The sequence below is a fragment of the Panthera pardus genome, unplaced genomic scaffold (genome assembly GCF_024362965.1).
Source record: "Panthera pardus isolate Hobbes unplaced genomic scaffold, ASM2436296v1 HiC_scaffold_19, whole genome shotgun sequence".
Lineage (NCBI taxonomy): Eukaryota > Metazoa > Chordata > Mammalia > Carnivora > Felidae > Panthera > Panthera pardus.
Window position 1 is genome coordinate 12627136 of NW_026526754.1, and position 27474 is coordinate 12654609.

General features: G+C 42.0%; 1 protein-coding gene across 12 annotated transcripts in view; it reads left to right on the plus strand.

The window, feature by feature from the left end:
* The window catches only part of HYDIN (HYDIN axonemal central pair apparatus protein), a 433704-nt gene that overhangs the window by 258627 nt on the left and 147603 nt on the right, over positions 1-27474 (plus strand). For all 12 annotated transcript variants that reach the window (XR_008423557.1, XR_008423558.1, XR_008423559.1 and 9 more), the window contains 5 exons: positions 1645-1883; positions 4742-5015; positions 9377-9520; positions 14267-14410; positions 20013-20326. Coding sequence is in view for 9 of the 12 variants with exons in the window: in XM_053906649.1 (XP_053762624.1) it covers positions 1645-1883; positions 4742-5015; positions 9377-9520; positions 14267-14410; positions 20013-20326 (1115 nt within the window). In the remaining 3 variants the exon portion in view is untranslated. The remainder of the gene's footprint in view (positions 1-1644; positions 1884-4741; positions 5016-9376; positions 9521-14266; positions 14411-20012; positions 20327-27474) is intronic.

The following is a 27474-nucleotide window of genomic DNA, read 5'->3' on the forward strand; positions in this document are numbered from 1 at the left end:
GATTCTAGAAAAGTAGCAAATTCCAAGAAGGATATGCAAATAAACTAACTACATACCATACGGAGAACCTGCCCTACACACAATTAAACATAAAGAGAAAATCTTAAAAGCAGCCTGAAAAAACAGATAAATTACCATCAAGGAAGCACAATTTATATTTTTAGATTAAATAAGCATTAGTCATTTTTTTATGACTTGACACCTTAACCAAAATCTTAACTTTGGAGCCTGATTGTACTATATGAGATTTTCTTCTAAAGGTGGGATGCAGGATTTGAAGGGCTGTTAAGTAAAGAGGGAGCTTCAGTTTATTCTATTTATCTCCAAGGGAGTGGACCAAATTCCAATGTTGTGGAAGGTACAAAAAAAGTATATCTCCACTTTACATAAGGAAGAGATATGTAACAATTTGAGGTATTAAAATCTGGGGTAAGTTACCTTAGATGAGAATTGAGTTTTCTAACATCAAAGGCAGATACATTAATTCATTTGTCATATATTTATTAAGCATCTACTATGTTCCAGGCATAGTTGCAGGTGCTGGGGATATATCAGTGAACACAAACAAGAACAAAAAACATAAACATCCCTTCTATGGAGAGCATATATCCTAGTGCAAGGAGACAAACAAACATGAAAAATAAGTTAATTGTGCACTAAGTTAGAAGATGATAAGTGCTAAAAAAAAAAAAACAGAACAGGGTAAAGGGGATCAGGAGGACTCAGGGAAAGTTCGAAATTAAAAATGTGATGTGCAGGGTAGGCTTTGTTGAGAGATATCGTTTGGCCAAAGAACGACTTTAGGGAGTAAAGAATGAGCTATGAGGGTCTACATGGTTAAAGGAAACAGATTAGTGGGCATCACTTCCAACTCTAGAATTTAACCCTGTCATATATTTCAAAATAAGTTTGGAGTTTTAGCAAACGAAATTCCATTGATTATTATGAAATAATATAAATCAAGATGACTTCCTACATTGTGTTTATTAATGAAAGCTGTTTATCCTCACTATAACATCATAGACACTTTGCACTTGAAAAACATTTGCTTTAAAAATTACAAGTTCCAGGGGTGCCTGGGTGGCTTGGTCAGTTAAGCGTCCGACTTCGGCTCAGGTCATGATCTCATGGTCCGTGAGTTCGAGCCCCACGTCGGGCTCTGTGCTGACCGCTCAGAGCCTGGAGCCTGTTTCAGATTCTGTGTCTCCCTCTCTCTCTGCCCCTCCCCTGTTCATGCTCTGTCTCTCTCTGTCTCAAAAATAAATAAACGTTAAAAAAAAAATTAAAAATTACAAGTTCCAGGAAGGATGTTGTACCTTCTGCTGGTATCTCAGAATTTGGAGATTAGAGCAGATAATTAGCATAAGCTTGTTAGAGAACTGGACTGTCATCTTGAGAAAGAGATGTAAAGAATCTTCACAGAGCATTCAAAAGTAGAATTGTAGGTTTGCTCTTCAAAATCACATTGCGTTTTGAAAAAAAGAAAAGCCAACAAACACCCAGCTGCTTTGATTCAAAAAAATAATGTTTGTCTCTGATGTTCAGTTCTGCAGTGCCAGTCATTTGAACTATAGAGGGCTTTGACATGTGCAGAATGAAAAGCCAAGAATATCTTCACTGTTAACTTGTACTCTTGTGTTGCAGGCACACAAAAAATCCCTTTGGACAATTGAACCCAATGAAGGCATGGTTCCCCCAGAAACTGATTTTCAGCTGACGCTGACAGCCAACCTGAATGACATACTGACATTCAAAGACACAGTTATTTTGAGCATAGAAAATAGCAACACCTACCGGATTCCTGTCCAGGCTTCAGGAGTTGGTTCCACCATTGTTTCAGATAAGCCCTTTGCTCCAGAGCTCAATTTGGGAGCACATTTCAGGTAGGGAAATACCCTGGACTGATTCTTCCAGATACTACGTCTGTTTCATAAACTGAGCATCACCTCTACTTTGAAAAATTACTTTCAGTAAATAGAACTAATGTCTTCAGCCCCCCTCCCTTTTCCCATCTTCACTTTACCCCCTCCAAATGGGTACATCAGCCACAAGAAGACCTTTCCTAGGCACAGTGTAGTTGCATTTTCCCAGCTGTGTCCCTCTACACCAGAGAAGACATTTATAGAAGTGCATTTTTCTTTCAAACATACAATGGCTTCTTCGTGACAAATTTAGTGTCTCGATCATGATTCCTCCTCTTTAATTCCATCTGACACATTGCTAATTCCTCTCCATGACCGTGGAAAATACAGATATAACTTGGTGGTGACCTAAGTACAGTATAAGTAGGAAGGCTGAAAATTTATTGCAAATGTATATTATCTGGTGTTGCAGAGCCAGTCATTTTGTTTTGTTTTGTTTTATGTCCTCTGCTCATCTCCCCACCAAAGCACCAACAAATGAGATGCTTGCAGTTGGCTCCTCCTGAAAAGCTAGAGAATCTCAATATTTAAATAAAAGGTGGTACAGTATAGATGTCTCTGAGCAGAACAGCCTAAATGTGTGTCTCTGAAAGTGTATGAGGTTTGAATGCTAACAGTGGAGGAGACATTTGGGGGGTTATTCATGGCTCCTCATCGGAGTCACATGGCTGCCACTCGTTGATTCTTGGGGCCAGTTGAATGTGGCCTGTCTGTTGCAGTACTGTGAGCAGGTCTCAGAGGGGTGCTCCTGCCTTGTGGTGTAACAGGTCGTGAAACCAAGATGGACACTGTGCTTAGAGGGGATGTACCTGACAAAAACCAGTTGGGAGCCCTCCCCACAAGCCCATCCATACCTCCTTTCCTCTGCTCCATCTACAACACATGACACTTGATTGAAAATACATTAACCAGTAGGAATTAAGTAACAGGCAAGTCAGATAGTTGAATTGCACATGTTTTCAGACAAACATCCAATTACAGTTTGGGTGTCAACCGGATATAAAAATACTCCTCTCCACCCATCTGTTGGCCATAAGCTAGGGCGTTTTTTCATTGCATACCATGCTTCTATTTCCAAATTTCTTTGTTAAGTGCACTCAAATATAATTATAGAAAACAATGTACTGCAAGCCAGATTTAATTACATGTTCTCCTTAGTCTACAAATAGTGTCAAATAGCCCCAAAGGATATTCTGACACTCGCCTAGAAATGGAGGGTTAGCTAATAGTTTCCTGTGAATGTAGAAGCAAACTGCAGCTTTTAGCTGCCAAGTTTTCCTCTGGCTAAGCTCTATAGTTATTCTTTTTGCCATAAAATCGTGATGCCAGCAATCTCCAGAAGAATGATCAAAAGCAGGGGTGGGCAAACTGCAGCCCACTGCCTTTTTCTATAAATAGAGTTTTATAGGAATACAGCCATGCCCATTCCTATACATACATTCTCTATGGCTTCTTTCACACTACAGTGGAGAGTTGAGTTGTTGTGACAGACCATGTGGCCCAAGAAGTCTTACGTATTTATTATTCATCCCTTTATAGAAAAAGTTTGCCAAACTTTTGATCATAAGGGTCTGAAGAAATACCCATATGCCACCTTTTCTGACTACATATTTTTGGGCAACTCCCTTAAATTTTCAGAGCTTCTATTTCTTTATCTATAAAATGAGAACAAACATACTTATTATTACCGTATTGCTGTGACAGTTGAAATATGTACTGTGTACAAGTGACAGATATACTGCCTACAGTTTATATTATTTATATTATATATCGTATATTATTTACACATATAATTTATATGTTTATATTATTTATTATTATATTTATTATTTCCCCAAAGCCTGGACTTAGCCATGAAGTCAAACTACTCCAATAAGCATGCTCTGTAAATACCTATTTAGATAGAAATGGTTACGCCTGACAATCGGCAAATATTCCTTATTATTTATTTATTATTTATGCTTCAACTCACTTATTAGTATATGATAGTATTTCTAATGAGGAACAGAGGGGATGAAATCTCAAAGCCTAATAAGATTTTAAAAATAAAAAACAGTGCCAAGGTGAGTCTTCTCCCTGAGAAAAAAATAATTTAAATAAACTTATAAATCAGTTTTGTTTTAATTCCAAACAAAATCATGTTTGAACCAAGTCCAAGATCTCAGAAATCCCAGTGTCTTGCAAAGAGCCAGACAATCAAGAGGTTCTTAATAAATGTTCATGGAATAGATGAATGAATGAACAAATGACTTGATGAATGAAATAGCATTTTTAAAGCACTCCTCTGAGAAAAATGACCAATCCAGGTGATGTTCTGGTCCATGGTACAGTCCCCTTGAGCTTTGGTCAGGCTTGGAGGATGTGCTTGGCTTCCCTTCCAAGTTCCCTTCAACTTGAGCTCGTCACAAGAGATTTCATTCAGTCAGTAGAAATACACTCAATACAATTTGAAATATATTTCTCCTCCAGTAGGTATTTTACTTTCCTTTCACTCATTAGAACCATTTATCATAAATTAGAGTGATTTTTGCATATACTGTGTCTGTGTTTATATACCACTTCCCTGGTGGTGGAAACTCAGGGACCAAACCCAGGTACTGGACTCCAGTCTCTGGACTCCATAAGTAGATACTACCTCGTTCCCTTACTGTGGCAGCTCCTCATAGCATCATGATGTAGCATTCCTAAATTTTTAAAAATAAAGAGTATTTCATTACTTACCTTTTAAATACTTTTCAGAGGAGAAAAATCCCAAGGGTGTGGAGCTGAACAGAACACCCCAATTTGAGCCCTCTCAATTCCTGCCTCCTCTTTTGCAGCCTGGACACCTATTATTACCGCTTCAAGTTGACCAACAAGGGACGTCGGGTCCAACAGTTGTTCTGGAGGAACGAAGATTTCCATCCACAGAACAAGCTGAGCAAGAAGGGCCTGGCTAAGAAGGGACTTGCTAAGAGCCAGCCCCGACCCCGGCACTTCCAGGAGCCCGGCGCCCCACAGAACCCCGTGTTTCAGATCCACCCAGTCAGAATGGAGCTGTACCCAGACCGGACGATCGATGTGATACTTGAAGGCTATTCTGCTACTCCCAGGGTAAGAGGACAGCACTCTTAGAAGCCATTTTCTCCTAAATAAATCTTTGCTGTATTTCTAAGGAGAGTCCCTTAACATTTATCTGAAGAAAGGATGCAGTTTTCTCAAGGTTTTCACACAGCACTGAGTTACCATGGCAGCACCTATTGCTTCCAAGATTCGGCTCTGCTCAGTTTTTTGTTTGTTTCTACAGCTACCATGATCCCAACCCTAAAATACCATTTAAAGTAGGTTCTCATCCCCAGGATCAGAGGGACATCCAGCATTCACCCAAAGCTAAACCTCCTCTTAACACATAGCAATATTAATTTCCTATTTATTCAAAAAGGATGTTTTTAGAGACACTCAGCTGCCTCTGCTCTCCAGGTGTTGGGACATCCTTGGCCCCTTTCCTCTCAACCTGACACAACAGCTTCCTATTTGTAACCATCATCTTGTTATGTATCAACTAAAAAGCTGAGTTACCTTCAGCAACGTGCTTGTCCTGCTCATATTTATATTATCAACATTCTGCTTTAAACATTTAAGCAGCTCCAAAACATGTGCCTATTTATTCCTATTCCCTCATGGAAATTGGAAACCATCAAAAACACAAAAGAAACTTCCCAAATCACTTACGAGCCTCTTCTACCTCACTAGTGCAGACTTTATGGATGAGAAATGATCATCCTTGAGCTCCTGCTGGGGTCACTGAATTAGGAGGTAGTACTGGATTTTCCCTCATGAGATAGGAAACAATGGAAACTTGTCTCCCAGTAGACAAGATGGGAAAGCTCGCCCACAGCTTAAGTCCTCTAGGGTGGCAGGTTCACTTGACTTCATTTGCATTGATTCTTCACAGCACACGTTCAGGTAAAACCCATCCTCAGTGCAAAAACAAAAAGGTCATTTCCCATCATGGGAGTGCATCATATGCTCTTTCTTTCTGTCATTCGGGGATTCAGCCAACTTTTACTGAGTGTATACCACAGGACAAACACTGATGCAAAGATGGATAGAATGCAGCCTCTCAACTCAAGACACTGACAGGCTGTCCCAGGAGCACATTTACAATGTTGTTACCAGGAGCTGATCATATTTTTAAAGGCATTAAATCTGAGAAGCTGGGATTCTAAGTTCAGTTTAAGATTTGCTAAATGCTTCCCTGAATGTTCTTCTATGTGGTAGTACATAACTGAGAAGAGACTTGAATTCATTAACATCCAAAACCTGAATACTCTTCAGTGTAAGCTGTTCTGGTATAATGTCACTCTAGGTCCTTTCTACTTTCTAAAAATCTGGGCCTCTTGGATCCAAAGAAGTATTGGTTTCTATAGCACGATTTTTATTTTTTTTTAAGGCTTTTAATAGCTTGTTTGTTTATTTGTTTGTTTATTTTAATAATGATTTCAGGAATAAGATTTAGTGATTCATCACTTACATATAACACCCAGTGCTCATCCCAACAAGTGTCCCCTTAATACCCATTATCCATTTAACCCTTCCCCCACCTAACACCCTGCCAGCAACCTTCAGTTTGTTCTCTGTATTTAAGAGTCTCTTATGGTTTGTCTCCCTCTCTGTTTTTATATTACTTTTGCTTTCCTTTCCTTGTGTTCATTTGTTTTGTATCTTAAATTCCACATATGAGTGAAATCAGATGATAGTTGTTTTTGTCTGACTGACTTATTTCGCTTAGCATGATATACTCTAGTTGCATCCACGTTGTTGCAAATGGCAAGATTTCATTCTTTTTGATCGCCAAGTAGTATTCCATTGTATGTATGTATACGCCACATCTTTACCCATTTCTCAGCTGATGGACATTTGGGCTCTTTCCATACTTTGGCCATCATCAATAGGGCTGCTATAAACATTGGGGTGCATGCACCCCTTTGAATCAGCACTCCTGTATCCTTTGGATAAATACCTAGTAATGCAACTTCTGAGTTGTAGGGTAGTTCTATTTTTAATTTTTTGAGGAACCTCCATACTGTTTTCCAGAGTAGCTGCACCAACTTGCATTCCCACCAGCAGTGCAAAAGGGTTCCTCTTTCTCCACATGCTCACCAGCATCTGTTGTTGCCTGAGTTGTTAACATTAGCCATTCTAACAGGTGTCAGGTGGTATCTCATTGTGATTTTTATGTTTCCCTGATGATGAGTGATGTGAGCATTTTTTCATGTGTCTGTTAGCCATCTGCCTGTCTTCTTTTGAAAAGTGTCTATTCATGTCTTTTGCCCATTTCTTCACTGGATTATTTGTTTTCTGAGTGTTGAGTTTGATAAGTTCTTCATAGATTTTGGATGCTAACCCTTTATCTAATATGTCATTTGCAAATATCTTCTCCCATTCTGTCAGTTGCCTTTTAGTTTTACTGATTCTTTCCTTCACTGTGCAGAAGCTTTTTATTTTGATGAGGTTCCAATCATTCATTTTTGCTTTTGTTTCCTTTGCCTCCAGAGACATATCAAGTACGAAGTTGCTGCAGCCAAGGTCACAGAGGTTGTTGCCTGTTTTCTCCTCTAGGATTTTGATGGCTTCCTGTCTTACATTTAGGTCTTTCATTCATTTTGAATTTATTTTTGAGTATGGTGTAAGAAAGTGGTCCAGGTTCATTTTTCTGCATGTCACTGCCCAGTTTTCCCAACACCATTTGCTGAAGAGACTTTTTTCCATTGGATATTCTTTCCTGCATTGTCAAAGATTAGTTGCCATACATTTGTGGGTCAGTTTCTGGGTTCTCTGTTCTATTCCATTGGTTTATGTGTCTGTTTTGTAATACAGCTTAAAATCCAGAATGGTGATGCCTCCAACTTTGCTTTTCTTTTTCAGGATTGCTTTGGCTATTCGGGGTCTTTTCTGGTCTATACAAATGTTAGGATTGTTTGTTCTAGCTCTGCAAAGAATGCTGGTGTTATTTTGATAGTGATTGCATTGAATATGTAGATTGCTTTGGGTAATATCGACATTTTAACAATATTTGTTTTTCCAATCCATGAGCATGGAATGTTTTTCCATTTGTGTGTGTGTCTTCTTCAACTTCTCTCATAAGCTTTCTATAGTTTTCATTGTATAGATTTTTTACCTCTTTGGTTAGGTTTATTCCTAGGTATTTCATCGTTTTTGGTGTACTTGTAAAAGGGATCGATTCCTTGATTTCTCTTTCTGCTGTTTCATTATTGGTGTATAGAAATGCAACTGATTTCAGTACATTTATTTTATACCCTGTGACTGTTGAATTCATGGATTAGTTCTAGCAATTTTTTGGTGGAGTCTTTTGGGTTTTCCACACAGAGTATCATGTCATCTGGGAAGAGTGGAAGTTTGACTTCTTCCTTTCCAATTTGGATGCCTTTTCTTTGTGTTGTCTGATTGCTGAGCCTAGGACTTCCAATACTATATTGAACAACAGTGGTGAAAGTGGACATTCTTGTCGTGTTCCTGACCTTAGAGGGAAAGCTCTCAGTTTTTCCCCATTGAGGGTGATATTAGTGGTAGGTCTTTCATATGTGGCTTTTATGATCTTGAGGTATGATTCTTCTATCCCTATTTTCATGAGGGTTTTTATCAAGAAGGGATGCTGTGTATTGTCAAACACTTTCTCTGCATCTATTGAGAGGATCATGTGGTTCTTATCCTTTCTTTTATTACTGTGATGTATCACATTGATTGATTTGCTGGTGTTTCATTGAGGATTTTTGCATCCATGTTCAACAGGGATACTGGCCTGTAACTCTTTTTAGTGGGTGTTTTTGTCTAGTTTTGGAATCAGGGTAATGCTGGCCTCAGAGAATGAGTTTGGAAGTATTTATTCCATTTCTTTTTTTGGAACAGCTTCAAAATAATAGGTGTTAACTCTTATTTAAATGTTTGGTAGAATTCCCCTGGAAAGCCATCCGGCCTTGGACTCCTTTTGTTGGGAGAATCTACAGCATGATTTTTAAACATTCAAGCATGAAAGGCAAAATTTTTCTAGCCATAGTTCCTGCCTAGCTTGATAAGAAATCATGTATCTACCCGAACCATAAGCCCAGTAAGGATTTTACCTGCTTTGTCTGCCTTGTCTGTTTTGTATGTTCAGTCCCTAGCAGTTCTGATGCATGATACATTTTCCTGTAATATATATGTATATGTAGGTTGAACTGAATGTAAATTGATTGTGTCCTTGGGAGCAGTCAGAAACAAACACATCCAGGACATATTCAACCAATCAGACTTTAATTGTGTGACAGAGAGCAATCCCTGAAATGCACTATTTGGAAAAATGTGCTCTTTCCTGGTGTCACCAGGCAGGTAGTTGAGAATCAGCTTGTTGATTTTGAGAATTAAGTTTTCTGAGCTATGGATATTCCACAAGTGCTGATGTGTCTCGTCTACAGATAGTCAAAGAAAAGCTGGTGTGCCATGCCATCATCGGGGCACAGAAGGGGAAGAGCTTGCTGATGACTGTGAATATCATCTGTGAGTTTATAGCGCCACTTATCCAGCTCTCCACCAAACAGCTCATATACCGACTGGAGAAGGTCAGTGCTGCCTGGGGCGGGTGCACTAAGTAGGGGTCAGCACGTTCACACTTTCATTTTGGAAGCTAAATTAATGGGAAGCCTGTTATACCCACACCCAGTGAATGTTTTCTAAGCTTCAGAGACCAATACACATTTAACTAAAACTTCTGAATCTAAACCTACATTCCTTTGAAATGTGAATTGTTATGGAAATTCTACTTGCCTCATTCCTGATATATAAGACAAAGTAAATGAAGGCGTATTCCAGTGCACTGAAAATGCATTTTAGTTGATCCTTTTATTCTAACTAGGTGAAATAAACATCTCAGTATAGAAAAGGTTAGAGTAGAATTATTGATAATTATAATAATCAGTAAGAAAAGCTGCCATTTACTGATTGGTAGGCACTGGCATCAGGCCATGTTCCTCAACTACATTTTCCCAGTTGTTTCCTCACAACAATCTATCCAGTGGGTTCTATTATCATTCCGTCATACGTGTAAGGGAACGGAGATGCAAGTTAAGCTGTTATGCGGTCACCTAACACTGCTTGAGAATAATCAACCTAAACTCTTTGATTCGTACTCTTTAATTTATATGGCTATGAATGCCCATGACTTTATATAACTATTAAGGACAAGCACTAAATGGAGGAGGCATAGGACAGGGGAAATGAAGAATGGCTGCTGCTCAGGGCAGAGGGGTCAGGATGGCAAAGAGGTGGAAGGAGACATCACAGCAGGACTGGACGTACTCCTCGGCAGACTTCCATCCTAGAATCATGTACCATTCAAAATAGATAGGTAGAGAACGCCCCTTCTGAGTTGAGGACTGCATTGGTGCTGGAAATCTGGTGAACCAGCCTGACATCGTCAAAGCTAAGAGACTGGTCAGGGTTATAGACCATGAACAAATTATTACAATTTAGTTGTTTAAGATTCAATTCTAAACAGTGTTATGAAGATAAGGTATAAGGCGCTACGAGAACATGCCTTGGAGACATGGGCATATTTGTACGTGTGGTCCTAGATGGCTCTGTCAGCAAGTGCCTAGACTTGAGACTTGAAGGAGAAATAGAAGTTAGTATAGTGATGAGGGGCGAGCAGAGAATCAATAGGCAGAGGGAACTGCACATGTGAAGGGCCCAAGTTAGGAAAGAGCTTGGTGAATATATACAACTGAAAGGCCACTTTAGAGAACGTGCCCAGAATGACATGAGGTCCATCTAGAGAAATGGGCAGAGGCCAGAGGAATTTGACATGGCTGGGAGGTATGTTCTGGACTTTGGGTTTTGTTCTGGGTGACCATTGGAGGGCTTTAGGGACCGAGGGGAGTGACATGGTCAGATTTATTCAATGAAACAGTCATGCTGGCTGCTGAGTGGAGTATTTATCAAGGCCTACCATGTCCTAGGCACTGTGTTGAGTGCTAGGGATATAGCAGTGAGACTAGACCCACCCAGATGAACCTCATGCCAGCTGGGAAAACTGGGTATTAAGTAAGCCATTGTTCCGTAGTGTGGGATGTACATAATCCAAGCTAAGTCCTGACATGGTGTCGTACAAATGGGCTATGTCTGGCAGCGCCTAACTGATCATGGGGCAATCAACCAGGATTCCTTTCACTACTTGGAGGCTTGCAGGAGAATGTTCAAGATCATTTATTCTGTTAGTGGATTTCGTTATATTTTGTTAATATTAAATAAATATCTATTGAGCACCCACCATGGATAAAGTGCTCTGTTAGGATATGAGTAAGGGAGCTTATAATCAAGTAAGGGAGGTGAGATGTACAAGTTCACTTCAAACCAACAGATAATTTTCAGCACTTACATTATATTAGGCCGCCAAGGCAAGGCAAAACCCTGGCTTAATGGACTAGTGCAGAAAGCAGACACTGAAGAAGTAGAATAAGGGTTTCAGCTACAGGATGATAAACCAGCTGAAACAAGCTCCATGAGACATATAACAAGAAAATACTACAGGAGTTTCTGCCAGAGTTACTAAGTTTTCATTACTGTTTTAAATTCTTCCTTTTTTAAGTAATCAGGAAAGATATTTATTGGCAACAGCTGCACCAAATTTGGCGGCATCATGTTTCCTCTAAATTCCGCTATTCAGAGAAAATTCAGTAAGTATTTATTGAATAGCTATTCCTTGCAAGACATTACAGTGTATGTTAAATATGCAGCCCGGTTTCTTATTAGATATTTTTTTCTAAGCCTATAAACACCCATAAAAATGTGTGTATAGTGTTCCTTCTTTTTTATATCCTTAAGCATTGGGTTGTTTTTTTTTAACATATTCTTGTTTACATCTCTGAGTTTATCACTAAAATAAAAGAGCAAATATTTTATATATGGCAGCAACTTATCGAATTAAAAAACAAATTGTCAGAACTCCGTGTTTGTTTTTGCCCTTCTCTCCTTCCCCCCCCAAATATTATAATTGTGAAATCTGTCCAACTAGTATATTTTTCATTGTTTATTTCCTGCTCATATTTAAGCCACACCAGGGACAATGAAGAAATGCAACTTTATTAAACTAGTATGCACAAGAGGCCTGTTGGTGTTGGTGTTCAGATTTAATTACATAACACCAAATTGTCTGTCCTGTCTCATTTTGGGCTCAAGGCAGCATATATGAATTAGTACATTAGACTATAATGATACCAGCCCTGCCTATGGGAAGAATTTTTCTATAACCATTTCCTCAGATTTGATCTACTTTATAACTGTGATGCCATTCCTAAGGCACACAGATGAAATCACATCTCTGGGGAATTGAAAAGGTCAACTGAAAGTAGCAGCCAGTTTGCTTCATGAAGTCCACCAGCAAAACCTGTCTCTTGATATTTGGGGAGACAAACAACCCAGAGAGAAGGGGTCATTTTAAAATAGAACGGCTCTGTGTGCATCAACTCCTCTTCATCTCTAACCTCTAAATGGCCTCTTGCCAAAACCAACCGACTATGGCTTCTTCACTTCAATGCTTCCTGCAGTGACACAGCGGCCTGGGGGAAGGTCACTGAGTGGACAGCTTTGTATGGCCCAAAAGTGCTGCTTCATCCTTCTCACAAAATGTAGTATATCATCATCTGCAAATACAAGGTGAATTCAGTGCCTGTATTGCCATGTTAGAGGGAGGGAAACAATGCCTGGCATCTCATGGTAAGTGCCAGACTGAGCCCCTCAGAGAACTCTGGGAGTGCGTAGGGATCTAGAACAGTGCAGCCGAGGCAGGATGCTTGAGCTAACTGTTATGGACTGAATGTTTATGTCTTCCCCAAATTCACATGTTGAAGTCCTAATCCCCAGTGTGATGATGTTGGAGGTAAGGCCTTTGGGAGGATGATTAGGTCATGAAGGTAGAGACCTCAGGAATGGGATTAGGGCGACTGGGTGACTCAGTCAGTTAAGCATCCAACTGCGGCTCAGGTCATGATCTCATGGTTCATGAGTTCAAGCCCCGCATCGGGCTCGGTGCTGACAGCTTGGAGCCTGGAGACTGCTTTGGATTGTGTCTCCCTCTCTCGCTGCCCCTCCCCTGCTTGTGCTCTGTCTCTGTCTCTCAAAAATAAATAAACATTAAAAAAAATTTTTAAAAGAATGGGATTAGTGCCCTGAAAAATGGAGACAAGAGAGATCATCTCCTTCTCAGCCATGCAAGGACATAGTGAGAAGATAGCCATCTAAAGCCAGACACCGGATCTGCTGGCACCTTGATCTTGGACTTCCCAACCTCCAGAACTCTGAAACATCTGTTATTGAAGCCACCCAGTCTATGATATTTGTTATAGCAGCCCAAGCCAACAAAGACACAATGGGCACTGGTTACCTAAGCACCTCAGAGCCAGGGGAGCCAGGAACCACAGGAGAAGGAAGATTGTGTTGAACAAAGAAGCAGAGACAGAGTCAGACCAAAATGTAGAATCAGAATGATTTAACTGAAATTGGAACAGCAAATCAAAACCATGAGGCCTGGGGAAAACAGGCCAGAGTTGTGGAAGAGCCAGGGAATGATTGGAGGGAGTCTATTGTTGGAAGCCACAGATTGAGGCTTCTGTTGCCTCCTGCTGTTATTAAAAGACCCCCTTTCCAAAGCACACAAGAAATGATGTGGACTCCAACATTAGAATGAGAAAAATTCAGTCTGACCAGAAATTTTCAGGTTAAGATCCACTGCTGATGCTTTCTTCAGTTGAAGAATGAAATTTGATGTATCTAAGAAAGTGGAAAGATGCTTCTACATCAACAATCCCAGTGTTATTGGGAAAAATTTACAGAAATAGTTATGAGCATTTTGTCAATATAACAATATATTACAAATGTATATATTTTTGCAAATTGGATATTTTGAGCATAGAAAAAAATAAGGAAAATAATGTTTTGTTCATTATAATGATGCATGGGTTCTTCCATTTGTATCACTAATTATTAGACTTTGTTTTATGACACTGGAAACTTCTATACTAATAGTACTCTCCAGAGGCATGGCATGTATAGGTGTTTTTAACCTGGCCACAAGAGAGTAAGAAATCTAATCTTTGTTTTCTGGCTTATGCAGGATCACTTTTCAATAGTCCACCATAAATTGCGAATGAATTATCTAAGTCTGTACAAGGATAGGGGGAAGACAGTGAAAGACAGAGAGCAAGGAGGGGTGGGGAATGCTAATTCTGTTGTTAACACTGATGATGAGACTTTGGTTGCTAAAGGCTTACATGTTTATCATAACTTGGTTTCTTCTTTTTCCCTTTTTGCAGAAACCAAACACTGTCCTGGAACCTGATTACCAGCCGTTGGTCATGAAGAACATTTCCACCCTGCCCGTGAATGTGTTGCTCTCCACAAGCAGACCCTTCTGTATCTGCGAGACTGATAAATCTCCACTGCCATTAACTCCTGAGGTAAGTTGACAGAGTGCTGTCTTAACAAGCTCCTAGGAGAGTTGTGTGTGTGACAAAGGAAGAGAATAATGTCAGCATGCTACCTAATTTCAGTCCAGACAGGTAGGAAGAATTTAAGAAACAAAGAGGAAAGAATAAAGAAGATTTATATGTCATAAATTCCAATATCACTCAACTATTTTTTAATTTTGTTAAATATTTATATGTGAGAGAGAAAGGGAACGAGCGAGGAAGGGGCAGAGAGAGAAGGAGACACAGAATCTGAAGCAGGCTCCAGGCTCTGAGCTGTCAGCACAGAGCCCAGTAGGGGGCTTAAACTCACAAGTGGTGAGATCATGACCTGAGCCGAAATCAGACGCTTAACCGAATGAGCCACCCAGTCGCCCCTCCACTATGATTTTTTTTAATGTTTATTTATTTATTTATTTATTTTTGAGAGAGAGAAAGGGAAAGAGATCATGGGGGAGAGGGAGAGGCTGAGAGAAAGGGAGACAGAGAATCCCAAGCAGGCTCCATTGCTGTCAGTGCAGAGCCCAGTGTGGGGCTCAAATTCATGAACCTTGAGATCATGACCTGAGCTGAGTCAGACTCTTAACCCAACTGTTATTAATGGTGTAAGAACTTTGGCTCATTATGATAACCCTTCATTCTTGCCCATTGTAATCTTTAGAAAACAGTGACTTCCCACTAATGATAATAGAAACCTATTAATTCTACTTTTCTAAAGCAAAGTTCCATACTCTAGGCAACAAGGAAATGGCTCAAACCCAGTCCCTAAACCAGAGAGCCCATCTCCAGATACTAAGAAATCTGAACTGGGCTGGGAGAGGAGGCTGTGAGCCATTGAGCCTCCCCAGTCTGACGCAGGATGCAGTGTTCTCTAAACATCCCTACAAGATCACCCTTGTGCAGGGCGCCTGGGTGGCTCAGTCAGTTGAGTGTCCAACTCTTAATTTCAGTTCAGGTCGTGATCTCACGGTTCATGGGATAGAGCCCTATGCTGTTAGCATTCTCTCTTTTCTTAGGATTCTCTCTTTCCCTCTTCCTGTCTCCCTCTCTGCTCCTCTCTTAGTTGCACTCTCTCTTTCTCTCTCAAAATAAACAAATAAACTTTAAAAAAAAAAAAAAAGATCACCCCTGCGATCCTTTGCGGAACATGCGGACATTGGTGGGAACGGCGGGGCCATGCGGCCGGTGGCACTGCAGAGCTGTAGAGGAGGAGTGAGGGAGAAACCAGATCCATACACCACTGTGTTCAGCCTCCCAATCTGGGGAGACAGCTAATGAAGAAGAGGTAAAAAGGAGGAAGGGAGGGCAGGCAGCAATCCTGAGATCTCAGAAGAGGGAGCCCATGGCTGAAGGAGATTTGCCGTGAGCCTCGCTCAGGGAGATGGATCTTGGAGGGAGATGGGGGGACAGAGGTGCTTAGTGAGAGGGTTGCAGACAATACCTGACTGGTGGCTGTAAACTGCACTACCACCCTCCCTTCCCCACCAATTACTTAGTGGGTTTCCTTCAAGCCTGAGCTGGGAAAACACCAGCTAAGATCTTTGAATAGAGAAATAAAAGGGAGAGGCAGAAGAAAAACCTACTGCTAGGGAGCCTATACAAGGAAGGAGACCGAAAGTATAAATGTAGTTTTCTGCAGCCTCAGAGAAACGGTAGATGGTATGACCTGTCTTTAAAAAGAGCTTAAAGATGAGATTCAAGTGTTCAAAGTGGAGATGAAGGGTAAGCTCACAGGGCAGAGGAGAACAAATGGATGATAAAGTGAAAATTCAGATATGAGCAGCTTTCTCCATCTGGGTGGTAGATTAGACACACTCTCTTGTCCCTCCTGAAATCTTAAGATAAAAGTAGAAATGTTCAGAAAGAAAGAAGCCCAGAACAGTAAAATAAAGAAGGAAGAAGATGGTTATAAGCAGATAATGGGAGATTTAAACAAATTCTAGAAGACAGAATGAGGATGGAGTGGATTGACCAAAAGGGCACGGGCACAAAAACCAGCATTCTAGAAAATTCTCCTGTGAGACCGCAGAGACATGAGAGTCCTTCAAGCTGAGTAGCATGGGCTCGGAGGCAACAAGTGTGAGGAGAACACTGAAAATAGAGAGATTCCATGTGTACTAGACAGCTGTCCCACCTGACCCCACACACAAAAAACATGGGCAGCTGGCTTTTATCCCCAGATCTAAAGATAAGTGCTCTTCCCAGAGAAATGGATCAAAGTGCCAGGGGAACTTCAGTGTTTCTAGTGTGATTTTAGCCCTCCAGGATAATAACTGGTGTCTGGGGTATGTCCACCAACTGATCGCCCCTTCTCTGCCCAAGGAAGCTGTTCTGTAGACCAGTCCTACTACACAAATTGATGGTGGTCTCTGGACTGTTAGGATCCCTGGTTGGGTCAGGAACTATTGCTTCCTATAATAATTCTGATAGCACAGTTGGGCCTTTCATATTATTTGCATGTGTAACTTTAATAACAGCATACATATAGTTTAAAAAATAAAGAGCTTTGGGGCACCTGGGTGGCTCAGTTGGTTGAGTGTCTGACATTGGCTTAGGTCATGATCTCACAGTTTGTGAGTTCAAGTCCTGCACTGGGCTCAGAGCCTAGTGCCTACTTCAGATTCTGTCTCCCTCTCTCTCTGCCCCTCCCCCACTCACTCACACACTCTCTCTCTCTCTCTCTCTCTCCTCAAAAATAAATAAATATTTAAAAATAAATAAAGAGCTTTTACAAATCAATAGGAAAACACCAATAGAAAAATAGGCAAAGGAAATGAATAGAGTTCACAGAAAGAAAAATAAAGTGGCTCTTAAATATATGAAAATGTATTCAACTTTAATCACATTAGAAGAGATGCAAATTAATTTTCCTATCAGATTGGCAAAGAGCAAAAATTCGATAGTGCTCTGTGTTGGAGGGGCATGTAGAAATAGGCACCCCCACAGTGTTGGGGAAGTATACATTGGAAGGCAATATGGCTACAGCTATCAAAATCTCAAATGTCCATACCCTTTGACCTAGTTATTCTTCTGCTAGGAATTTACCCTTCAGATATAGACACAATATTCAACATATAGACAAGGGTATTCACTGTAACAGTGATTATAAGAGCAAAAGATTGGGAGCCAATATCCATCAGTAGGAGATTGGTTAAATCAATGATGGCGGAATTATATGATGGAATAAAATGCAGCTCCACATGCACTGAGTGATCTCCCAGTGAAAAAAGCAAATTGCAGAACAAGAGTGCACAGTGTACCATCATGTGTATACAAAAATTTTAAATACATATATGAATGTGATCTTTTTTTATCCATACATTATCTCCACAAGGATAAGCAATACACTTGTAACCCTGGTGCCTCAGGGGCAGGGAACTATTTGGCTTGGATAAGAGGCTTAGATTTTTAAAAGCAAAGCCATACCTTGTCTTGGGACAAAATGTTATGGAATATCCAACAGTGAGTCATATCTTGGTGAAATTACTGGTCTTATTGGTAATCCAAAAATTCTATGGCCTCTATGCAGAAAAGAAGGGACCGAGCCATCAAGGGAAGAGTTTAGACTGACTTCAACTTCTCCACCGTAATCCTTAGTGCCAGATGACAATGCAGCAATGGCTACAGAGTTTTGAGAGAGAGAGTCACCCAGGGCTAGGAAGGCTAAGCAGTGTTGCTGAAATTCACAGAGCTGGTAAATGACAGAGGCTGGATTTTGACCCAAGAAGTCTGGCTCCAGAGTTGATGGTTTTAGGATTATTATCTCTTATGTAAGAATATTTTTTCAAGTGTTTTTTTTTTTTTTTTGAGGAAAAAATCAAACATTTAAAAAATAAGTTAGTTTAATTTCATTTTTGTAAAAATGTTATTTATCCACCCATTATGTCTGGACTCATGCTTACAAAATGTTAACTCTGAGAAATAATATATGGTGAAATTTTGGATGAGTTTTTAATTTCTCCTCCTCGTGCTTTTATATATAATGTGAATTTTTGTGGATGTGTATCATTTCTACAAAACAACAAAGGGGGGAAATGTTTAACTCAATTTTCAAAGATATTTAAATACCAGGCATTGCAATACCACGTGTTACCGTCTGCAAGAATAGGTTCTAAATTCTGCCGAGCCACCTGTACAAGCACAGGCCACACTTTCAGATGGGATTAGCTGCCTGAGGAGTCATTGCCCTCTCTCTGATTCTTGAATCAGGTGATTGGCTTTATCAACAGAAACCATCTAATCATGTCACTGAAGTGCACAGTTAAATACCTGAACCTGATAACTCAGGGGAGAGGGAAGTACTCTCTGAAAGACTCATCCCTGTGTGCATGCCTCCCAACTGCCTCAGGGCACTTTCTGCAAAACCAGGAGGTGGCTTTCCTGTGGATTAACTGTGGGAATTGAGCAATTCCTAAAAAAGCTAACTCATAGCCAGGCTTTCTATGGTAAGGTATTCCAGTGGCCTTGACATCAAGAAACACACGGGGATTTGAATCAAAGAGAGAAAAGAATAAACATAATCTACTGAATAAACTCTGTCAAGCTTCCGGGAGTGTCATTTTAAGTTGAATAGAAGACAGCAGAAAGTAAATAACACTGTGCTTAAGAGTTAGAATTGCAGGCATTAGAAAAGAAATTAAATTGCCTAATCCATCCTTTTCTGGGTCACCCTCTACAGAGCCCCTCCCCTAGGGCTTTAGAAAGCCTTTTAAAAGTTTCTTAAGCCACGAATGTTTCCCACTTGTTTAGGAAGAGCATTTTACAATCTAATTTATATTCAGTTAAGAATATTTTATAAGTTATTCATTGCAGACTTTCCCTTTTGCAACTCGCAATCCTTATAACCTCACAACTATTGTTAAAATCTCTTCCTTCAGAACAAACTGAGGGTTGATGGGGGTTGGGGAGAGGGGAAAGTGGGTGATGGGCATTGAGGAGGGCACTTGTTGGGATGAGCACTGGGTGCTGTATGAAAGCCAATTTGACAATAAATTAAAAAAAAAAAGTAAGTGAAAACATATACTCTAAAGAAACCTGTTTCAGTGTTGTAATAATTAAGAATTCTAGTGTATCAGTAAATATATGGAAATATTATTTGCATTTCCTAGTTATAATTTAGATATGTGTCTAATCAAATAAAGAAATTTTCAGGTTAATTTTTAAGATTAAATTTAAATCTAATCATGCAATGGTATCTTGATTCCTCAACAAATGAAAAAAATAATAATAAAATAAAATAAAATCTCTTCCTTCAAATGATTCCCATCCAGATTTTCCTTGCTTTCATGTTCAACTAATAAAAGATGTGTGTGCATATATGTATATAAAATATCCATAGTTATTGATATAGTGTAGATATCCATATGGATTTAGATATACCAGCTATTTAATTATGTTTCAGTGTGAATACATAATTATGGACAAAAGAAATGTGGCTGTGTATGTATTTCATACTAATCTAATTGTACTGATATGTGCATCTGTATGTGTGTATTTCCATAAATATATATAAATAACTTTGGTTTTCCTGTTCCATGGAGCAGGTTGAAAATGCATCGTATAGGTTGGTAATTGCCAATTGTCTTATTTGTAGCCTATCAAACTGGAGATTGATGGAGAAAAAAACTTGCTGGTCAAATTTGACCCTTCCTATAGAAATGACTTGAACAATTGGGTAGCAGAAGAAATTCTAGCAATCAAGTATGTAGAGCACCCTCAAGTAGACAGCCTGAGACTGCGTGGAGAAGTGAACTACCCCAACCTCAGCTTTGAGACCATGGAGCTGGATTTTGGCTGCATCCTGAATGATACAGAGGTGATCCGATATATAACAATCACCAATTGCAGCTCCTTGGTTGTGAAGTTCCGCTGGTTCTTCCTGGTAGACAACGAGGAAAATCAGATAAGGTACCCCAGCCTGTCTGCCCCTCATAGCTCTTTTCTGCGGTTCCCATTTCTCTCCTTTGGGCTTTGTACTGGGTTTCCCGGATTCTGTGCACTGGTCTTTCATGGTGTTCAGTTCTGGCAACTAATTATTGGCAGAAAGAACAAAGGGTCTCAAATCGTGGTTCATCCTAGATTTTCAAACAGGAAGAGCAGCTAAAACATCTTTGAAAGCCCCAATTACCACCAGATTAGCAAAGCAGTATCCGTAAGCCTGCTTTAATTTTGAATCTAGTGGTTGGATCATTAGAAATGTGTCACTAAAAAAATGAAGTCTTAAGCATTTCAAACCCAAAGCATGGATTGAATATGATGATACATTGAGTAAATGCTGCACAGAGCTCCACATTCTGCCTGTCTTGGTGGGTTTCATTCTTTTTTTTTTTTTTTTTAACTTTTTTTTTTTAACATTTATTCATTTTTCAGAGACAGAGAAAGAGTGTGAGTGGTGGAGGGGCAGAGAGAGAAGGAGACACAGAATCCAAAGCAGGCTCCAGGCTCCGAGCTGTTAGCACAGAGCCTGACGCAGGGCTCGAACTCATGAACCATGAGATCATGACCTGACGTTGGGCACTTAATGGACTGAGCCACCCAGGCGCCCCTTGGTGGGTTTCATTCTAAACGATACATATATATACAGATGTATACATATGTACAAAATAGTGGGAGGTGGTGAATGCAGAAAGAGGAAAGCTGTGTTCACAATATTTGGATTTAGAAGTGTCTCTGTTCATTTAGAAGCTAAATCCAAACTTAATTTGGAGAACACTCCTTAAAAAACATATAAACAGGCTGTTTTAGTCAAGCCTTAGTAACATTTTCATCTGAGTCTGAAGTCTTGTTCACAAGCAGGACATTCAGGCTCCTCTGTGTCTCCTTACTGGATATTTGGACAGCTTTGGGTTCAGTACCTGAATGCCGAGCTGCCACTCTGCATAGGGAAGCCTCATGTTGTTTCCTTGGGTTGTCGGTACCTCCCATATGCAACCTTCATCTTGTATATGACAGCCAGCTTTTCCCTTCCCTGGCTTGTTTCCACAGTAACAGCGGCTTGCTCTAGATGTCTTCCGTAGACATCTAATGATGACCCAGCATGGCACTGGAGGCGGGCCTGGGCCTGAATGACAGAGCCTGCTCGTTAGGTGCCGAGTACTGTTTAGGTTTGGGGTAAAATCAGCCAACCTGACCTAATGAGCTTCGAATACCAGATTCTCTGAAGTTATTCTGATGTAACATAGCTACATGGGTTTATTCTACCAAGGCACAAGGGACATGTTTTCATTTTTGAGAGGCCATTTCCATAATTAAAATAATGGCATTTTGAAAATGGACTTAGCCAGGCCTGGAGAATGGATGCACTTAATTTTTCATTGTGTTAAGCATTTATTTAACCATTTTTTCCCCTCTCTTCAGTATCTTCCTGTATCTCGATATTGAACTTTTGCTTATAATTCATTTGTTCACTCATTCATTCATTCCAAGAGTCATTCAGAAAGCATCCAGTAAGTGACTCTTATGCACCGGACGACGTACAAGGCATTGGGGATATAACAGTGAATGAGACGTTGTCCCTGGCCTGAGGCTATTGGGGAATCACAGGGAACATGGGTTAATGCCAGGCTCTGAGGAAGGACAGAGGTAGGGACGAGAGCTCAGAAGAATCCAAGAAGGCTGCGCTGAGAAGCACAGTTAAATGTCTCAGATGGGGCAACAGGGAAACATTCTAAGTAACAGGAACAGCATGTTTATATCAGTTAGGATTCATGGATTCTATTCCGTTGCAAGTGACAGGAAACATGACCCTCAACAAAAATGAAAAGGAAAAGACATTCACTGGGTCCTACAACTCAAAAGTCCAGATTCACTCTGGCTTCTGGCCCAGCTTAAAGCTCCATCTCTTAGCTTTGCTTTCATGTGTTACAGCCAAGTTTTGGGGTCAGCTTTTCTCCCATGGTTCCCACATGGCTGCCAGCTCTCCTGGGGCCACGTCCTCGCAGATCTGATCTCCGGGAAAGGAACATTAGCCTTTGTACATGAACTGTCTTAAGATTCACTGTGATCGGACCAGCTCAGTCACATTTCCTGTCCCCTCCCCAAGTCAGTCACTCAATGGAGGGTGAAGCACTGATCAGCATTAGCCTGGCCACATGCCCCACACCAAGGGCTGCCGTGGTGACCTCAGCGCCCCATGGACTGAATGGGGTGGGAGGGGGCAGATCTCCAAACAAAAACTGACATATGAGAGAATGAATGCTGGAGAGGCAAATGACACTCATCTACCAGTGTCCACAGAGGCCCCATCAGCGTGGCCACAGCACAGGCTTCACTGGCGAGGGAGAAGCCAGGGAGAATTCTTGGATGCAGGTTGGCAGTCGCGTGTGAGAGGCCTGGTGCTGGGATAAGGAGTTTAGACTCTTGGAAACAGCAGGAAGATTTGTAATCAAGAGGCAAAAAAGTCTGCCTTTTTTTTTTCCAGGAAGATAACTCTTAGCCTCATTCAACATGGCTACCCAATCCCTCCTTCCGAAACCCTTGCCTTTCTTCCTTTGAATACCACTGTATTCTCCTGCTTTCCTGCTTATCCCCTCAACCTTTCCCTACTTCTCAGCCCTGGGACAGCAGCAGGTGCACTGAGTGTGTGTAGGTTGCAGGGCTCCATCCTGGGCCCCTGCTCTCCGTGCAGTGGCAGTTAGTGCCGGCACCTGAGGCTTCCAACCGTCTCCGCCTAGACCCTCTGCTGAGTCCCGAGGGCATCTCATTCTTCATCTCTTGGATGTTTCCCATGTGACTTGTGTCCAACGTGCCCCATGCCAAACTCAGGCTCTCCACCTGCCCCCTCCCTGCCTTTCCTCCAGGGCCCCTCACCCCTGTGAATGACATCACTGTCCTGAGAGGAATCCAGATTCCTTCCTCTCCCTGACCTCACCCATCAAAGCCATCACCAAGTTCTACCTCTTCTGCCTTCTAACCCCCTCATTCCCATTCCATGATGATTATCCTAGTTCAGGTCACCATCCTCTCTTGCCTGGACCATTTTGATGTCCCTAACTGGACTCTATCATCCAGCCAGTGGCCAAGTGATGAACATGTCACTGCTCTGGTTTTCAGCCTTCAACAGCACCCATGCTTCTTAGGATGAAGTACAGAATACTTACTGTGTTCAGCAAGGCTCAGCATGGGCTTTCCCTGTGTTCCTCCCCAGTTTCTTCTCACTTCACTCTGCCCTCACCACACTGGCCCCTTTCCTGTCCAGGCCCATTCCTATCTGAGCACACAGTCTCTGCTGGAAGCTCCTTCCACGCCTCACTTCACCAGCCCCTGCTCCCTTGTCAAGTCTCAGCTCCAGGTTCTTCCCTGGGAAGCCCTCTTGAGACCCTTGCCTACATGACCTCCCCTGGCATAGGCCCTGGCAGCCCATCTCCTTCGTGACACATCACACTTGTCATTATGGCTCAGTGTCCAATTTCCTAGCTGGCTCTTAAACCCTTGAGGCCAGGGAGCACATCTGTCCTGTTACCTCTGGATCCCAGAGCCCATAGCACAGAGTAGGCAGCACAGAGTAGGTCCTCAAAGGATGTTTTCTAATTTGTAACTGCTCCCTGCTGGGTATTTGTGGTGAGGGAGAATCATTTCATAACTGATTAAAGATTCTTTTCTGTCAGCTTCTTGGCACCTGTCAAATGAAAAGGTTCAAGGTATAAATGTCACCTTGGATAGCAAAAAAAAAGACCAAAAAACACTCCACTTGCCCTTCAGATGGGCTTTCTCTGCAGACCCTCAGGAAAACATAAGACATTCAGTGGCTAAAGGTCACTTTTATCAGATACACCAACACTAACCTTTCTTTTCCAATTAGAATTCTCCTAAGCCTTACCATTAGTAAAAGAAACAAAGGATAAAAGAGGCTTTTCTTTTTCTTCTATTAGGGCAGCATGTGAGGACACCCAGACACTTTCAATATCCCTGCCTGTCACAACACACACATCAGCCATGTGAACACACACGTGTATACACACGTGTGTGTGTGCGTGACTTTGCAGGCAATTCTGACTGGGCCATCTAAAGCATCTCTCTTGTTTGAGCTTATTTTTTTTCCAAGTTGGCCCTCATGTCACATATAAGAACAAAGAAAGAAGGAAAATGGACAAGTATGCTAAAAAATCACTCCCTAAGAGGAAAGCCAGTCATTGTCTCAGAAGCCAGCTCACCCATGGGAGTTCAGATTCGTGACTGGGTTCGAGACTGACTTTGGTAGATGACAGTCTAGGCTGTACACATGACATGAGGAAGCCACCAGCACTACCGGAATGTGCCCTTTCTTGGGTCTGTCTCTTCGACGTGACTGCTCAGCTGGTCGAGAATGTGATGCTTCATGACACCTGTGTGAAAGGGGCACACAGGGCAGCCCGCACCTGAAGCGGCCCTTACCCTCTAAGAGGCCAGAGGGTGATCCTGGTGGATACTAGCCCAGCCGGTATCTCTGCCCAGGCTCAGGGCCGCAAAGCTGAGGCGATGATGGGACTTACAGCACGTGGCCAAGTGGTCTCCAAGGACAGCTTTGCCTTTTTGTTTCCAAATCTTATTATAGATAAATTGAATACAGGGGCCTAAGGGAGCCCAGCCCTGCAACAAAGGAGCACGTGTTGATCTCACATTGATTTTTCTGTGATGAGCGTCAGTTGTCCCACATTGTGATTGGAAGAAGAGGGTGGAAGGACTGGAGGGAAGGTAGGGGAAGCCTCATTTCTGGATGCTTCCATTTGTCTCTTCATCATTCTTTAATTTCTTTTGCCTCAAAAATGGAACTTTTTTTTTTTCAGCAGTCAAAGGCTTTATGTGGGAACTAAGTTCTCGGGCGAGGTTCCGTGACTCAGGGAGAGAGAGAGAGAGGAGTCAGGGAAGTCGCCCCCAGGTGTGGTGCGGTGGGGTTTTTAAGCAGCAGCGGTCGGAACTTTTTTTTAATATTTATTTATTTTTGAGAGGGGTGGGAAGGGGCAGAGAGAGAGGGATCTGAAGCGGGCTCTGTGCTGACCCAAGCTCCAAGCGGGGCTCGAGCTCACCAACCGCGAGATCATGACCTAAGCCTAAGTCAGACGCTCAACTGACTGAGCCACCAGGCTCATTGGAACTTTTTTTTTTCTAAGACATGATATGTTAGTGGTAGTTGAGGTCCTGGGCTGTGGTGTTGGACATGGCTGGTTAGAATCCGGGCTCTGTCCTCCTGGCCACAGGATCCTGTGCTCTGGTTTATGAATAAATGCAGATAACATGGACACCTAAAAGAGCTGTCGTGAGGATTAAATGAGATGTGTCTATAAAGTGCATGTCTCTGAGATAAAAAGGAAAATATGAAACTAGTGACTGTTTTTGGGTTTTCAGAGGGTTCCTTTGTCTCCTGCATTCCCTCATACCAAGTGCTGCTAAGTGAAACACTCCCTGGGACGCTAAAGTCTTGGCGCTATAGGTCCCTCAGACACCAGGTGAAGGTGCTTTCTGACACGAGGTAGAAAATCCTTTCCTACGCCAGGCTGCATCCACCAAGGCTGAAGCTGGATGGCTCGGCACACCTCCTTGTCCTCCCCGCCCCTCCTCCCTACAGCCAGGTTCTTCAGTTTTCTTTAGAAAGGAAACCGGCTTTATTGATTGCATGGAGGCAGGCCCTGGGTATCCTTGCATCCAGCTGTCCCAAGCTGCTCAGTGTGCTGGCCAAGAGCCTGGCAGCCTGGCCAAGAGGACTCTGAGGCAGCCTCCCGCTCAGCTGCCTGCCCCATGTGACCTTGGACTCCCCTACCTGCAGAGCTCTCGGTATGGTCCCTGTCATGTAATACATGCTCAGCGAATGCCAGGCTCTTACAGACATTCCTTTATGGAGGAAACTGAGAAGCCTAATGTTAATGTTCATTAATTAAATGTTAATACCAGGCCATGTCGGAGAAGAAGCATCCCAGGGGTGGCTCTGAGACATTTTCTCTCGAAATTGGTCTGAAGGCTGAAGTCTGAGGGTGACAGGTGCCTCTCGCTGGCCTAAGCATTGATCCCTTCTGTAAATCTCCCTCTCTGTTCCCCACTGGCCCTGCAGGCCTCAGGAGGCTTTAAGTTCCTGCACCCACACATTTTTTTCTTTTTGCACCTCCCAGAGGAGTTTGGATAAGAGATAAAACCAAGCAAGCATGGAACCCTGGCACTAGAGGAAACGCAACTCTGGTGACAGAGAACAAGGCCCAGAGTGGGAACAGAAGCAGTGGGCACAAATGGCCTTGGGCACAATGGCGAGTCAGGCTCTAAGCCCCTCCAGGTCCCTGTCTTCCTTAACTCTCTCCTGTGTGTGTCTGAGCTAAAATGACGATTTCACAACCCAAAGAATGAATCCAGTGGGAATGAGGGCCATCCCCCTCCCCCGTATTAGGTTTCTTATTATGTGACAAATCACCGTAAACTGGGTGGCTTAAAACAACGAGAATTTATTCTCTTCCAGTTCTGGAGGTCCAGAGTCTGAATCCACTTCACTGGGCCTAAGTCAAGTGTGGACAGGGCCACACGCTCCCTCTACTCCCTCCAGAGGCTCTAGGGAAAATATAGGAAAGTCCCCATTCTTGCCTTTCTCAGCTTCTGGAGCTGCATTCCTGGCATGCCTTGGCTCCTGGCCCCTTCCTCCTTCCTCAAAGCCCACAGCATAGTGTCCTCCCATCTCTCTCTCCACTGAGATGGCCACATCCCCCTCTCCATTCTCTGCAGTAGTATCACTCTCTGCCGCCTTCTTGTAAGGACACTTGTGATCATATCATGGGTCTCACCCAGATGCAAAGCCCCCATCGCAAGACCTTAACTTACTCACATCTGCAAAGTCCCTTTGCTGTATAAGGAAACGTTCCCAGGCTGTGGGGCTTCAAACAGGGACATGTGGAGGATGCCCATCAGTCAACCAACCAGATGCCCTGACTCTGCCAGCACCAAGTTCTCATGCTCTCTTCACTCTCTGCCAGGCCAGATTGGCTTTTTTAAAAGGTAAAATGGATTTTCAATACTGATGACTTTATAATACCATAAGGAAGTTTTGGTTTTAGTTTATAGCAAACATGACTCAAACTAACATATAAAAAAATAGAACGCAC